At 40.9% G+C, this 17,620-nt stretch overlaps 1 protein-coding gene across 1 annotated transcript in view; it reads left to right on the forward strand.

The window, feature by feature from the left end:
- The window catches only part of GLE1 (GLE1 RNA export mediator), a 68,091-nt gene that overhangs the window by 12,293 nt on the left and 38,178 nt on the right, over window positions 1-17,620 (forward strand). The window contains exons 2-5 of the mRNA XM_089669020.1: window positions 806-1,003; window positions 1,081-1,206; window positions 9,021-9,169; window positions 9,262-9,322. Coding sequence (XP_089525146.1) covers window positions 806-1,003; window positions 1,081-1,206; window positions 9,021-9,169; window positions 9,262-9,322 — 534 coding nt within the window. The remainder of the gene's footprint in view (window positions 1-805; window positions 1,004-1,080; window positions 1,207-9,020; window positions 9,170-9,261; window positions 9,323-17,620) is intronic.

A 17,620-nucleotide genomic window follows, 5' to 3' on the forward strand; every position in this document is an offset into this window, starting at 1 on the left:
ACCATGGCGGTAAAAGAGCAGGCCGTCGGATGCAAGGTCTTGCAAGCGGTGGTCCTGCCCTAGGGGTAGGTGTCCACTTATCCTCTCAAGGGTGCTGTCCTGAAAGATGGTAGGGGGAAAGAAAAGTTACCCTTACCGGTATCGCCTTTTCCAGGAGTCTTTCAGGACAGCGCCAGTTACCCACCCTTTTATCGGTCTTGCTGTTTATATGGTTGCGGTTTTTGTCTTGTTTTGTGTGTTTCTCCAGGTGACCGGAGGTGCTAAGGCATGAACTGAGGTCCTAGTGGGGAGGCCGCATTTTAATCTGGGTGGAGGTGGTGTTTCCTTAGGTGGGGAGGTGCCGCAGTCTCTCAAGGGTGCTGTCCTGAAAGACTCCCAGAAAAGGCATTACCGGTAATTGTAACTTTGCTTATCCAAAAAATGGGTATTGTGTTTGTTAAATTCATTAAAGTGTAATTTTTCTGATTATTTATGATCACTAATTTGCTCCGTTAATATCATGTGACATAAAAATTGTAACACCCACCATTTTATTCTCTGGGGACTTTGCTTTCAGAAAACCTGTAATGTTTGAGGGTTCTAAGGTTCTAAAAAAATGCCGAATTTTACATGTATGTGAGAAATGTCAGAATTGACCTGCTTTTGATGTGGTTAAAAAACACTATTTTAGGGGAGGGGCACCCGAAGTGCTTTTTAAAGGCTGAAAGGAGTTTGTTTTTTTTTATGTAAAAAGTGATGTACAGTTCTCAACCGTATTGTTACTCGTACAGCTACATTCACCGTACTTTTTGATCATCTTATCTAGGATATGATCAGTCAGTCTCTTTGCGAGCTGTCACTGTATTCTGGCTGGGTACTAGAGAACATCCTCCCAAATAAAACCTTAATCAATGGCTCCGAATGTCAGGAGTACATTCAAGATTCTGATGGTCTCTCCTCAAAGTCAATCCCAACATCTCCAGTCCCTGCATTCAACTCCACAACAGTGACTGACAAAATACAGGTGAGCCAAGTCGATGCTTTTATCCTATTTCATGCAGGGTGGATATGTATATAACGTATCTTTGAACAATTTTCTAGGAAAAGCAGATCATCTTGGAACCCTGTAACGATGTAGAACCTTTTTTAAGGCTGCCATCTGCAAAAACGTTGGCTGTAGAAAATAAGATTCACATGTTTGAGGAGGAACAGAAGACAAAGTCTAGGGTATGTATGTATTTTATTGATTATGTTACTGTTACTTCAGAATGCCTGTCTGTCTGGAATGAATATCCTCTTTACTGTATAACTAAAGGCAAACATTTTTTGGTAGATTGGAGAGGGAAAATAAAAAAAACACCAGGGACCAACACACAGCTAATGCCTTGAAAATGTGGCATGGTATAATAATACCATTGTACTCACCATGTGTTGCCAGCTGACTCACCTTACAAAATAACAGACGGTGAGATCCGCATAACCCATAAATAATCTACTGAAAAGATAGGCTAAAAGAAGCCCAAAGGATGTTACTGTGCAGAACAAGCAGCTTAAAAAACAGAGCTTTATTTAACATCAAAAACATACAGAGACAATAAAGAGCATAAATGTTACCCGTCACCATATTAAATAAAATAAAAAGACACCGTTGTCTAGTCATCATAGGCAGCTGTACAGCCACCACACACAGCCACACACTATGAAGGTAACCTACTGCAAGGCCAAAGAGTGATGAGCCAATTTGTATTGTTCATAGGGAGCAGTAGGCACTGACTTAATCTTTCATATTGAATATAGGAGAATATCTGTGAAAATTGTCTGCCTTAGTCAGTACTCCCTGTTGTCTGCACAACAGATGGTGGTGCAGTAGATATAATAACCTGCATAAATAAGTAGATGTATAGATTCCAACAGACCAGGCCAACCAGAACAACAATGAATAGAGAACACTCTAGAGTGTTGGATCCAGTTCAGGTGATATAATGAATCCACATCGGGATATTGCAATTCTAAACCTTATGTCCAAATTGACACTCAAGAAACCCATAAGTGAGCTCACCCAACCGAGTTCCAGACATCCACTGTCAAGTTCAGCAAAGTTTAGACCTTGTAGCGTCTCCGCATTCCACATGTAACACTAGCGGGGACCGTCCTCTGTAACGGGGTCGCGTATGTATATCCAGTTGTAGGAGGTCTTGGTGACGGGCCATGACACAGTGTACACTGGCTGACAATGCTGCCGTATGTGATGATGTCACGTCAAAGACGTGATGACATAATGTCCCAACATGTTATGCCCAATCAGCTCGGGCTTCTTCAGAGATAGGAGGGGTCTGTTTAACCACTTGCCCTCCGGAGGATTTACCCCCCCCCCCCACTAACCAGTCCCCATTGAGGTACCCCTTATCTGTTGGTAATAATGCCTAAGAAACTGAATAAAAGTTATTGGACTGGGCAAATTACAACAGCTCCAGCAAAAATTCATTATGTGCGCCAAAGGTGGGGAATTCTTGCTCAAGGAAAAAGGAAACCCCTTTGAGGCTCCTTTCGTGAAGAATCGAGGTATATAGAGATTGTACATTGATGCCCACCAAAAGGGCCTCAGGGGGGGACCCTAAGGTGTGATATCTTCCATAGTACATCAGTTGTATCTAAAAACTAGCACTTTTTATCAAGGAATCAATATATTTCCCAGTCCTTTTCTAGGAAGCCTTTAATGGCAGAGAACAATAGGTCTGCCTGGGGGGTTTTCTAAAGATTATGTAGCTTGGGTATAGTTTAGATGGGATCATTATATTCATTGACCCAAAGATATATTCCTTCTCCTTGTTAGATAGCAGCCCTACTTTCTGTGCTAGAGAAAATGTGTTATTTAAGGCTTATACAAGGGCAGGAAATGGATTTGAAAGAACCTTATTATAGGTGGAACTCTCTCTAAGCTTCCTAACTGCTTCTTTTTTATAGAACTCCTTAGACATCAAGACGACATTGCCCCCTTTGTTAATTTTCTTACTCACTAGGTTTAGGTGCTTTTTCTAGTTCATTTAAAGCAACTCTCTCTGTCCCTGCCAGATCCAATCGATCTTATGTAGATCTTCTTTAACCAAGTCTAGGAACACCTTAATCAAGGGGGCATGTTTTAGATTTGATTATTAAATCACACTTTCTCCTCTACTCAGGTAGCTAAGGACCTTCATCTTCCCATTCTCTGGTAGTCTCATTGAGTAAGGACAACAGCATGTTCAACGCTTCTTGCTCAGTTTTATCATCCAAGGACACAACTTTTGAAGAATGTCTCTCACTTCTTCTCATGGTCCCTGTCTTCCTTTGATGCCACAATCGAAACAATGCTTTGCGTAAGAACAGGCTGATGTCCTTATTTACCTCAGATTCATCCGTGGTAGGCACCGGTGAGAAAGATAAGCCTCCTCTCAAGAACCTTATATGGCTCTCAGTAAGTTGAAAATCCGATAGATTCACTATTTTGTATCTCTACCAGGGAGGAATTACCCTCATTAATCCAACCACTTTCCATCATTTTCCACTGCGTGTCCTCCCCTGTTTTGGAATCCTTCCTGTAGCTCCTCCTTTTTCTTTGGGTTTTTCTTTGGTTGCTTTTTTCCTTCTTCTTACAGCTATGTCTCTCATTTCTACCTCCTCTAAAAAAGTCAGATTTAATAGCACCTTCACTCTCACTTACGGAAGATGACTGGGTATTCTTCGATTTTAGTCCGAGACCTAAATGTAGCATGTCTGGACCTACTACGTCCTTGGGGGGCTGTAAGGTCAAAGACATCTCCCCTTTACCAGTCTTCCAGGTTTTGTCTGAATTTTTGTTTAATATTTTTTAAATTCCTTTGGCCTTTCTCTATTTCCTTCTTAAGTGACTCATTAAGCCTTTCAAATTTATAATCTTCTTTTACCCCTGGTTCACATCTGTGCGGATGGTGCCATTGCGGATCCACACAAAAATCCGTGCAGCCGCACCACCCGCACAGAGGAATGCGGACCCGCAGGCAGGTGCCATTAATTCTAATGGCACGCCGCCCGCACTGGAAATCGCAAACGTACTTTGAACCAAGGTTCTCATGCAGGCTGCATTTTCCGAAGAAGTGCAGGGACTTCGTCCCTGCGTGTCCTGGGGCACAGGAGTCCGTGCAAAACGCGTCCCGCAGGAACACGGAGATGTGAACCTAGCCTTAGGGGTTCTAATGTTTTAATACTCTCATCCAACCTGAATCTCTTTAACTGTAATTTCTCTTCTTCAATAATTAACTTCATTACAGACATCGCATGTTCAGTACAATGTCCCTTCCACTTCTCTAGAAATCTGTCTGTCTGAAGATGGTCAGCCGGAATAACTTTATCTTTCAAGCCGCTGGTAATAACGCCATATTTTACCATTGGACTCCAGTAAAGAGATGTCCCATTTTCTATTTAGAAATGTAACATTTCTTGTGATGTTTAAATAATTTCTTAATCTGTTTACCTCCAGTTTCTACTTGCCCATAGTCACAAGAGAAGGTTGTCCAAATTTCAGAGTCAATATTTCAAGTCTATAGGCCATTTAGTATTCTTGTAGATAATCCAAAATAAATAACTACTCGCTTTGCACTTAAACCAGTTAAACAATGTTATATGGGGAACAGGAAACAGGATGCTCATGTATATATTTACATTATTATTGTATTAAACTTTGGGTCCAGCGTCATTGGCTCACTGCTGTCAATCATAGCTAGTGAGCCCATGAGAAGAAAGCTGGGGTGGGGCTGAGCTGCAGCTCCATGTGTGAATGGACACACGGAGCAGTGGGTGCCCCCATAGCAAGATGCTTGCTGTGGGGGCACCTGATAGGAGGGAGGGACCAGGAGCACCGGTGGGGGACCCGAGAAGTGGAGGATCAGGGCTGCTCTGTGCAAAACCACTGCAGAGCAAGCAAGTATGACATGTTTGTTATTTAAAAATAAATTAATTAAGCCTTTAGTATCACTTTAAATGAGGCAAATCACTAAATAAACAGATCTAACAAAACAATTCTGTCATATATCAATATAGACTATTCCAGATTAGGTTCTACTTTAACGTGTCTGATAGATCACAACATTTTTATCTAGGTTGATGGAGCTTGATGTAACTGGTCTTTTTCATCTGTTCATTGAGGCACATGGCGCATCTACAAGCCCCATTCCTAGGAGGATTTACATAGGGAAAACAGAGAGGCATTGCTTTTCTGTTGTGTGCTATACCCTTCTCTGCACCGGAAGAGAGAACTTAGCTGCTGTCTCAAGAGCTAGAATGTTCTTAATTGTGTTGAGCATATACACACAACAAGGCTGCTGTGACCATGCCATAATATTTCTAAATATCAATTTTGTTTTTTTAAATATACATTACTAGAAAAGTCCAATGTGATTCCAAAATATATTTTAGATATTCTAATGTACTAAATTATATCTTACATCTAAGGAACAGCACAGGAGATGCGTTTATAATGCAAAATTGCACTTTCAGCAAATGTTTTATGGGAAATGAAAATGCTGTGCTGAGACCAATATGTGGGCTGCCATCACTGGCTTCATTTTGAAAATACTGTTTACCAGGCTTTCAATATATTGACGTCTCAGACAACCAACTAACATTTTCAGAAGGGGGTCATGCAAGTACAGAGTTCAGCTTTCACCCTGTCTCCAGCATGCCACTTTGGGCCTCTTTGATGGTTGACCTATAGAGAGATGTGGATGGGGCTTGTCAAAGCCTAACTTTGTAAGCTGATGCCAGTATTTGGTTAATTGAGTTACTTTATGCAAAGGTAACTGCAGATGTCTGCTCTGAAATCCAAGTAACAATATATTTTTGCTTACTTAGTGCATCTGTGTAACATAGCAAGACATTCAGTTAAACGTGTTACCTTTCATTCTCTTCAAAATATCAGGTACAGTCTGGGAGCTTTCATACCTAGGTGTACTCTGTAGGCAGATTACAGAAAGCTATGGGACAAGGGATTGTGGGGACATTTTTGTTAAATTAAAGCAGCTCATTTCCAAGAAATTAAACACAGCCAGCATAATATTAACATTATTTAAAGTATCTTGCGAGCCAAAAAACAAAAGGTCACCCTAATATACAACATAAAATGTATATCCTCTATATGGTGGGATCGCAAACATCTGACCCATAACTACCAATGTGTAAAAAATTGTGAATATAACCCTATAATGTTGCGCTCCCAAAACATATATATATTCACTAATCTATGTCCTGAGAACATATGCAAAAAAGTGAAAAAATTATATAATGAATACCTTAACCAAATAACATATAAAATTAATTTTTAAAAAAATGTCTGTGATTATACTAAAATAAAATTATGTGATTAAAGAGTACCTAAATTAATATTACTTCAAAAAAAGAAATATATACAAATGATATAAATAAGTATAAATAAATGAATTAATTGATATATCTGTGAAAACAGTGTCCCATATAAACAAAAGTGACTTTGTGCTTTAATTAATCTTCAATCCATGATTGCATGTAAATCCGTGACTGATTGTGAATCCTCCCATTAGTGCAGATGTACGCTCACCTCCTTATCTGCCTATAATTAGGCTATATGCGCTTTCGGTTCTCCTTCTATGGAACCTGCTTGATTAAGACTCTTTCTTTTGGAATACTGGATATCCGTTGTTGCTGATATATGCTCTGGGATTGATCCCTGCTCCAGAGGATTGAACTCCTCTATACTCTCATCTCCATACGACTCTCCACATAGGAAAAAGATCTATACATGGTGTTTTATCCTTTTTAAAGATTGGCTTTATTGACTCCAAGTATTACACTCACATGTGTTGTATTCAAATAAAAGCGTATCACAATGTAGACCGAGTCCTCCGCTGACTGTAAGAGGCATGCACCCGTGGTCCGGCAAACGAACTGACTCCCTCCGAGTGACGTTGCAGTCCCACCCCTACGCGTTACGCCACTGGTCACGTGGCTTCATCAGTGGGATTTGATTCAATCAAATCCCCCTGATGAAGCCACGTGACCAGTGGCGTAACGCGTAGGGGTGGGACTGCAACGTCACTCGGAGGGAGTCAGTTCGTTTGCCGGACCACGGGTGCATGCCTCTTACAGTCAGCGGAGGACTCGGTCTACATTGTGATACGCTTTTATTTGAATACAACACATGTGAGTGTAATACTTGGAGTCAATAAAGCCAATCTTTAAAAAGGATAAAACACCATGTATAGATCTTTTTCCTATGTGGAGAGTCGTATGGAGATGAGAGTATAGAGGAGTTCAATCCTCTGGAGCAGGGATCAATCCCAGAGCATATATCAGCAACAACGGATATCCAGTATTCCAAAAGAAAGAGTCTTAATCAAGCAGGTTCCATAGAAGGAGAACCGAAAGCGCATATAGCCTAATTATAGGCAGATAAGGAGGTGAGCGTACATCTGCACTAATGGGAGGATTCACAATCAGTCACGGATTTACATGCAATCATGGATTGAAGATTAATTAAAGCACAAAGTCACTTTTGTTTATATGGGACACTGTTTTCACAGATATATCAATTAATTCATTTATTTATACTTCTTTATATCATTTGTATATATTTCTTTTTTTGAAGTAATATTAATTTAGGTACTCTTTAATCACATAATTTTATTTTAGTATAATCACGGACATTTTTTTAAAAATTAATTAAGTTAATTTTATGTTACTTGGTTAAGGTATTCATTATATAATTTTTTCACTTTTTTGCATATGTTCTCAGGACATAGATTAGTGAATATATATATGTTTTGGGAGCGCAACATTATAGGGTTATATTCATAATATTAACATTAATAATAGTTTTCCATCCTGCCACCTGAACTGCAGATCTTGGATCTATGGCACTGCCAAAGTACAGGTGTTAGACAAAAAAAAAATGGAAACGGTACAAGATTTGCAGGTGTGAAAATGACATTTTTTGTGTTGAAAGCGGAAGTGATGTAACACACTTTTTCTTCCGCTGTGTGATGAGACACCTAGCTAACAGGTGGGAAGCCTCACTTTCATCATTCACTGTATTCACTGCTAGTGTTACAGAGTCATGTCAGAGCTTACTGAGCTTCATAGGTCTGAGATTGAGCTCTACAGTCACTTTTGCAGCAGTTGTTTTATTCACAATGTTCTTTTGTCTCTTTCGGTCAGTTGACCATGTCAACCGCACTTAAGCTCATCAAACAACATTTTTCCAGAAACAGTATATGCCATCTTAACCTTTTGATAATGTACCTTGCGAAATGGCAAATAAATTGGCAACTTCAGTCAAAGAGGCACCAAATAAGCGGGAACCAACAATTTGCCCTCTTTGAAGCTCAGTAAGCTCTGACATGACTCCGTATTACTAGCAGCGTACGCAGTGAATGACGAAAGTGAGGCTTCCCACCTGTTAGCTAGGTGTCTCATCACACAGTGGAAGCAAAAGAATGTTACATCACTTCTGCTTTCAACATAAAACACGTCATCACTTTCACACCTGCAAATCATGTAGTGTTTACGTTTTCTAACCCGTTTACAATTATAACCCCTGTATCTTTTGCATCCATGACATGTCTGTGTTGAATGCTCTGTTCCCTGCTAAGTGCTATGGTTCCATCTGCCGGCTGCTACCTCACTAGCGTCTCTTGTAATGATAAAGAGCTGGTGTCACAGAGGGGGACCAGGTATCTGCAACTTCCAGAAGTTTGTTGGAATACGGAAGATTCTTTGTCCAGTGGTAGCTCCTTGAGAAGAATTAGAACTTCTTTCAGCTTTTTTAGCACGCCTGTATCCCAGCTGGGAAAAGTATATCCCAATGGGGACTCTTGGTCTGACAAAGAGGGGATTTTTCCTTACCTTGAGGAGATTTCCTCTTGCTTCTTGTTGCTTTTCTAGGATAGACAGCAAAAAAAAGAAAACTTGACAGTGGTTGAACCCTTCCTCAGTCTGTCCAAAAAAATATATAAAAGTCTTGGTTAGAGATACACTTTTTACTCTACTTTTTTCAGGAAGAACTGAATGCCCGCTTGGATTATGCTAATCGGTACAACAGGTCATTGGCAGAAAAGGCCGCAGAGCAGTTCAAACGTTTTGATGAGATGTTGGAATTAAAACAAAGACAAGAAAAACAAGAACTGGAGGAACAGCTTGAGAAGGAGTGAGAAAACACAGAACAATCATCCAGTTCATTCAATGCCTTCTAATGGCTTGTTTGCTTCATGATATTGGTCTTCTTTTTTTTCTTTTTAGCTCAAAGGAGGCCTTGGAACGACAAGAGAAGTTAAAGGAGGAACATCGCCACAGGGCAAAGGTCAGATGATATTTAAGATTGTCACATGCTTGTGCGCTTCAAGTACAGAACGGTTTGCCTGGGATTGATAATGGATATGAGGAATTTGTGCTGATGTTGTGAAGAATTGTAGGTTTAGTAGGGAAGAATATTGCCTTAGAGCTTCTGTATAACCAGGCTCACCCTCTATTTATTGAGAGCCCTCGTGTGTAGAAGAAAAAAGTGCCAGACAGCTCAAATCGATTAGGCTGTAAGTTGTCCAAAATGTTATTGTAATTTGAATAGCCACTGCATTTTGGGATGGGTGGGGTGTGGTACCAGAATCTCCTTGTTCAGGGCTTGGATATACAGGAGAGTGGTTGACTTGGCAGTGTAAAGTGTGCCTGCTGCAGCAAAACATTCATACCTTTCTGCTTTTCTGTTAAAGAAGTTTCCAAATACATAAATATTATCGCAGCAATCCAGTGTGTGGGGCCTATATTGATCCATTGAATTTTTAGACCAATTTAGATGTTGATCTGGATTGCTTCTTTGATAATTTTTTTTTTATATAATTTTTTTTTTTTTCATTCCACTGTGGTGCAGGCAACATGAGAGTTGCAATGCTGTTCTGAATTCAGGTTCATCGCCTGCATTAGGAGGACTTCTCTGGCAGGCACAACAGGTTTTTGTAGGGGGAATAACAGAAGACTGAAGGTGCAAATGCAGTGATAATCAAGTGGGGCAGCACATGTATTTCCTAAGAGGTCTAGTTGTACTTTACATTGGCACTTCAATAACAAAATTGTGGGCAGGTATTGAACATTCTTCTACAGCAGCTTCTCTCCCAAACTTAAAGCCCTAAAGATGGAGATTCTTACAATAAAAGACAGTCATTGGCACCTAAATGCCTCATCAATTCCTCCGTAAAGCGGATCCTCACCCTCAGGAAAGACTTCTCTGCTCTCTGCCCCCCTCCTCCCCGCTGCCAGAATAGAGATGCCTTTTTTTTGTCTTTTCATTAAAAAAGTGCAGCCCCGCCTGTCGCAAACTTGCGCATCAGAGATGGACGCGGTGCAACCATTTTGTAGGCATCTCCATCTTCCTCCTTATCATTCTCCCCCCCCCCCCCCCCTCCCTTCCTGAGAGGCACAGTGACAGATGTGTGTGTACTGGTTATGGGTCAATGGCAGGGCAATGCATCCCTAGTGCGGTGCCCAGCGGTCTGTGGAAGTTGTAGCCTTTCTCACCTAAGCCAAGATAAGGGCAGCTTTTCCCAGAGAGCCAGAGTCTCTCTGTCCAAGAACCTGTGTAATCTCACACCTTGTAAGGAGATAAGGCAGCTCTCCCAGGAATTGAAAGAGTTTTTAACCTCATAAAACCTAGCTCAGCGTAGGTGACAGAATTAGACAAACACTTCTCAAATCTAGTTTTCCACTATGTCTCATATCTTGGAATATGAGAGACGTAAATAAAAACCAGCCATCCCGTCAGATTGGCGAGGAGCAGGAGAAAGGTTTGATGGGTCATTCAAATTATCCCGGACCATCAGGGGAGCCAAAACATAGAACTCGTTAACCGTGCAACACATAACTTCATAATTCATATTTAGATAATCCTCAGACTTGTCTCCATAATAATATACCTGCGGGTAGATTGTCGCTCGTGCAGCTGAGAAGTTATAGACCAGAATATGAATTATGAAAGATGTTGGTTCCAATTTAGGGTTCCCGCCTGACGATCCCTCCCTAAACAGAGTATTGGTCAGTTACTCAGAGCCACCCCCCTGCTGGGACATTTTAAAAACAGACTAGCAGGCCTAAGTAAGTTAAGTTAAAGACTTCTCCCATTCTAATATCAATACCACCTGGGGAGACCCTTTCGCTCTGCAACTTGGATCTGCTTACAAGCCAAGGCGTACTGGAAAGTAACTTAACTCTTTAACTTCCTTCCTATTATCTCTTTGCTGTGCTATGGTTCTTTATATATGTATATATATTTTAGTTACATCTTTTTCTGTAAATATTTTTATTGCACCCGTTTGACCTTTTAGTAATAAATCTTTCCTTCTGAAAGTGTTGAACTGTTTCTATAAGCTCTCAATTGCAATTTACGAATCCCAGCCTTTGAAGAGACGCTACTGTTTGTTTAAACCTCTGTATAACCGGCCTGCGGACCGTTTTATACAGACGATTATTTCAATCATTCTAGTGTTATAACCGATAACGTGAGTTTCCTCTTTCTCTGTACAAAAAGAAGGTGGTGGCAGTGTGATAGGGTTAGTTGCGTAACTAACCCAACCCAGTAACAATCGCTCAGATCGCAGGTACATAGATTATAGTCCATTAGCTGGAAAATCTTGTGCAGGGTGTGGCTGGGCGTGGTATTGTTACGCATGTGACATAGCGGTTTTAGATCGGCCAGTCCTTCGGTCACGAGTTTGGTGAGAAGGTCTGGGGTCTGACGCCGCAATCGTGACATATTGGACATCGCGATTGTGAGATTGTCGCATGTTGGTGGCGGCGATCTTGCGATCCATGACACCGCCCACCTTGTACGTCATTTGCCTAGGCCTCCTTGGGTATGCACATCACATGTCCCAGGAGGCATATCACTTTTTTCAGGAAGGGGGCAGGCCTAGGACCACAGCATCAGGAAGCACGCCGGATTAACCAGGAAGTGCCAGTGGGCCTCCTGATGTCATAATCAACGTGACGGCACAGGTGGAATACAAGAGAATCTCAACAGGACAACGCTGGATCCTCTAGTTGATGAATGTGCCACCCAGACCACCCAGTAAGCAGCGGGGAGAGGCAGTTGAAGGTTTTAATTTGTGCTTAAAGTGACTCTATTCTCAAACTGAAAAAAGGAAAATAAAAATTGCAAGGCTGGCACTATAAGACCTACACATACCTTCCCTGCTGTATTACTGCACCAGAGCATGCAGAAAGTTCTGTGAAAGTTTAGCCTCTGCAAGTTAAAACTTCTATTAGGCTAATTCTAAATTCCAAAGCCTCTACTTCCCATGACAGCTGTACCACAAGGAATGTAGTTTAGTGCCAAGAGGGAGCTAGGTTGATCTCAACTCTTTGAGAAGTTAAAGAGGTTGTAAACCTCAGATGTGAAATATGAACAAAGCATATCCCTCTATAAGGTGTACTTGTCTCTGTCCAGAGTACTGCCATTTCTGTCTGCTGCTTTGTTCCTCTGCTGTCCACATGAATCACTTTTGACAGGTTTCCGAACACAAAAAAAAATAATGGTAATGGGGAGGGATCTGCAGCAGATTGACAGCCTCAGCTTTCTTCCTGTGAGCCGTGTGGAGGGGGGGTGTCTCTTCCCTCCATTCAGCTCATAAAGTCCTCACTGAGTACTGCAGATTGTAATTTCAGCTCTCTTCTCTTTTTATTTTTAAATGTAATAATTCTCAAACAAGTTGTATAAATTCTGCAATTTGAATGGATGTAGATAAGAGAGGACTGTAGATAAACGGGTACAATTTATGCAAGAGGATTTGTTTCATCTCTGCATATCACCCAAGGCCAGTCACTTCACTGGGTATTTGAATATATGAAAGGGTTTACAACCACTTTAAGGCCCTATTTACAGCCGGGTCTTGGGATCTGCTATAGCCTTAAAAATCTTTTTTTAATCAGGTTTACATTAATTCAAAATAAACACTTCAAAACAGCGCTTGCACTTATCAAGAATCAATAAATGATAAATAAATTGATGGTAAATGTCTAATAAAAGTCCTAATAGATAGTGTTCTGAATGCTTATTCATCCATGTTTTTCTGTGAAATAAGTAAATAAGTGCTCCGTTCCAGTGTGCCCAAAACAAAATAATCTGCACTCACTGGATCAATTTGACCCCTTGTTTACACAAGGAAGTAAAAAATCACTTTTGGGTGAAACCATCAATTGAGCCCAAAGTGTAAGGAAGCTAGGGACATCATACAGCCAGTAGGATTGCCCAAAATTGTTGTATTCGATACTTCTTCAGCCGATCCCTCTTTTTCCTCTATTTCAGTGGTTCTCAACCTGTGGGTCGCGACCCCTTTGGGGGTCGAACGACACTTTCACAGGGGTCCCCCAAGACCATCAGAAAACACATATTTCTGATGTGTAAAGAGCAGCTACTGTGTAGAAAGCAGCTACTCTGTTAAAAGCAGCTACTGTGTTGAAAGCAGCAGTATTGGAGGTAAAACGACACTCATGAATTATAATTACTGGGTAAATAATTTTATGTTTGGGGGTCACCACAGCATGAGGAACTGTATTAAAGGGTCACAGCATTAGGAAGGTTGAGAACCACTGCTCTATTTGGTCCTCTGAGCCTTTGTACACTCATGGCAGCAATATTAAAAGGAAAGGAGAAGCCTCCCGCAGTGTAAAAGTGCTTTATTTACTTTGAAGGTCACTAAAATTGCCATCTAAACGATGTATAGCATTCACTGTATAACAACCAGGAAGTGCTGATGACTCCCCAGCATGTATTATTTATTTATTGATTGATTCCTGATAAGTGCAAGAGCTGTTTTGAGGTTTGTTTTAATTTGACACGATTGGTGTTGATTACAGCACCTGTACATGTTCATTAATTTTTTGGTTAACATAGGCTTGGGTGTTTATTTCATTTCGCTTTAATCTAAGGTTTAGATTTGGTTTGAGAGATGGGTTTAGATCTCTGATGGCCATACACATGACAGTTTTTAGTGGTAATTTCTATATTGCTTACCCACCTTTTTGATTGCAAAATTGATCACACATACCACAACCACCTACCAGCAATTTTTTTGTTTTTCCTCACAGTGCCAATAGAAACAGTTGATGATAAGCTACTTTGATTAAAGTGGTTCCAAAGCCTAATGTTTTTTTGTTAATGCTTCTCATGCATGAACGTAAAAAAACTTTCTGTGACACCCCCCCCCCCACCCCTCATACTCACCTGAGCCCAATCTGGATCCAGCACTGTGCATGAGAGCAGCGGTTCTCCCAGCTCTGTCCCTCATCACAGGGCAGATTGATGGCAGTGAAAGCCATTGGCTCCTGCTGCTGTCAATCAAAATCTGTGACAAGGGGGGATGGGGTCGAGCCGGGAGTGAATCCACATGAGTGCCCCCATGGGAAGAGGCTTCTTTTGGAGACACTTGCAAATGAGGAGGAGCCACGAGCGCTGACATGAACTTGAGGAGAAAAGGATTGACGCTGCTCTGTGCAGAACCATTGCACAGAGCAGGGGAGTATAACTTTTTTTATTATATTTAAACAAAAAAAAAATGATATTTAAGTATAGACATGCGCCCCTGCTGACCGCCCCTCCTTAAGCTGCAATGGCAGGGGACTGGAGTGTTCACATGTTACAGTCACAATACTTTGCGCCCATGACCTAAACTATCCAACATATCGCCATCAGTAGGCAGAAAGCATGCCAAACTTAACCCATTCAAGTGAATGGGGAAACGCCACAAACATCCTGCAATCCTGTGTGATGCATGTAGTTGTGCATTTGGTTGGCAAAAATATGTTTAAAGCAGGCAGTGAGGAGGAATCACATCGCTTCCTCACTGCCTGTCAGTCCACTCTGAATACTGATCAAACATGGATTGCTCTTCAGATTAGCAGCATGTTTAGATGCATGTCTAAACCTTGCCTTTGGTATGTTCAGTGAATTTTGTGATCAAAATCTGTTTGAAATTCTAAAAATATGTTTGGTTTAGGTTTAAATGGTAACCTGTATCTATAATCAAAATGCGAAAACGTATAATAATTTCCACATTGTATTTCGATTTATTTTTGGCCTACTCTACTTAATCTGAGCAACCTTGATGTTTGTAAACTTTAGAAAGATCCCCAAATATTGACTTCCTTGAATTCTGAGATACAAATTCACCATGCTCTGTGGGTAGGCACTGCTGTGTCACAGAATTCTGAGCCTGCCTTCTGAACTACAGAGGTGCTCACAGGAAGTGTTTCATGAGTCGGAGTCAGTACAGGAGTCACTGCTTGCTGGAGACAAAGTACCATGGGATATGTCATCCATAGAATTTGAAAGTAAAAGTAGAAAAGCTGAAAAGCATGCAAGGAATCCCAGCAGTTGTGAAAAGAGATGGCCAGCAGACAGTCAGAACTCACAACATAACAGGAGATTTTTCAAGTAAATTTGTATTGGATTGTCAAAAATAACAATTGGTTGTATTGCTCTTACAATGCTGATGTTATAAAATGAAAGTGTGTGCCGTGACCATAGAACTCCTTTAAACTAATGTTTAAGGATTAGTTCACATGTGTGTTGATTATAAAGAACAAAGCAATGATCATTAACACTCGTATGACCTTTACGATGTGTTTTCGTTGTGTTTATGAAGCATTCAAAAAGTTCCAATAATTCTTGATAAATGCCTATGGAAGTGTTGTTTTTCTAGTGGGGAGTGCTTAAAGGGGAAGTAATGTAGAGGAAATGATCTACTCTGAGTTGTGGTTCGGTTGTGGTGCGATAGCAGACAGTTTTGTGAATTTATATGCAAGATGGATCGTACACTTTGATTTCTTTGGCACGGCTTGGTCCAGCTTCACTTTGTTGACTCAAAAAGCTTTGCCACTGACAGTAATTCTTAGGGATGCACCAAAATTTCAGTGGCCGAAATGTTTCAGCCGAAAACACCCCTATCGGCCTTTGGCAGATCTGAAAATAAGCCGACAATAACGCCACCCTCCTGCCGCCACGCGCCGCTGCTCGGTGGTTCTCAGCCTTAGTTGAGAAATCACCGAACGATCCTGGCGCTGGCCATAGAGATAAGTGAAAGAAAAATAGACTCCACTCATCTCTATGCCCTTGGAGGACCGGAGCAATGTCCCATCTGGTTCCGGTGCCTTGGAAACGAGGCCTTTTTTTTGTTTTGTTTTGCTTTGATTGATCTAATGCTTTATATTGTAGAGGAGAGATGTGGGGTCTTATTGACCCCATATTTCTCCATAGAGGACCTGTCGCTGCTTATTTCTATCACAAGGGATGTATGCATTCCTTGTAATAGGAATAAAAGTGATAAAAACATTTTTTTAAAGGGACACTGTAAAGAAAAAAGTAATTAAAAAAAAAAAGTTTAAAGTGCTCAAATGTAGTGGTGAATGCATATGTAGGCCATGGCCATATATGAAAATTGTGTTCAAACCACACATGTAAAGTATCGCCGCGAACGTCTGAGCGAGAGCAATATTTCTAGCGCTAGACCTCTGTAACTTTACACTGGTAACCTGTAGAATTTTTTAAATTGTCCCCCATGGAGATTAAGAACCGTAGTTTGATGCCATTCCACCACGAACATGTGCCATTTTAAAGCGTGACATGTTTGGTATCTATTTACTTGACATAACATCATCTTTCATATTTTACAAAAACATTGGGGTATATAATGTGCTTTTTTTTTAACATTTAAAGTGTATTTTTTTCCAAAAAAAATTACTTTTGAAAAATATATACATTTTTTTAAAAACTGTCTATTTCGAGTTCGGTTTTTGGCCAAGTGTATTCTGAATCTTCAGTTTCGGCACCAGAATTTTTATTTTGGTTCACCATCAGTAATTCTCAGTACCTCTGTTCCTGCCTGACACTGGAAGGATTGCTGGCTGGTTTATGCTTTTCCTTGCACACAGAAGCAACTTATATTACCATACGGCTGTACAAACAGAAAGTGACTGGAGCTGCTTGTCACGATCGCGGCTTCAGACCCCAGACCTTCTCACCAAACTCGTGACCGAAGGACTGGCCAATCGGAAATCGCGATGTGATGTGCGTAACTATGCCACACCCAGCTGCACCCTGCACAGCGATTTTCCAGCTAATGGACTACAATCTGTGCCTGCAGCCTGAATGCGCTTGTTACTGGGTCAGGTTAATCACGCAATTAACCATTCACTGCCACCACCTCCTTTTTGGTACAGAGAAAGAGGAAACTCGGCTTCAGCTATGACACTATAATGGTTGATATAATCGTTTGTATAAAATGGTCATAACACAGGTCTTTTATACAGAGGGTTAAACAAACAGTAGCGTCTCTTTAAAGGCAGGGAGTCGTAAATTGCAATTAAAAGCTATAGAAAAAGAGATATCAGAGAGAAAGGGAAGAGTTAAATTACTTGCCAAAGTCCTGGGTCAGCCGATCCAAGTTGCAGAAGCAGGATTTGATCTCCATATGTTACAATGGAAAGATAGGAGATGTCTTCAACTTACTTCTTTAGGCCTGCTAGCCTGTTTTTTAAAGTCCCCCAGCAGGGGGGTGGCTCTGAGTAACTGACCAATACTCTGTTTTTAGGGAGGGATTGGCAGGCGGAACCCAAA

This window comes from Staurois parvus, unplaced genomic scaffold, assembly GCF_062004578.1.
Source record: "Staurois parvus isolate SC_StPar_1 unplaced genomic scaffold, SC_StPar_1.0 ptg000068l, whole genome shotgun sequence".
Lineage (NCBI taxonomy): Eukaryota > Metazoa > Chordata > Amphibia > Anura > Ranidae > Staurois > Staurois parvus.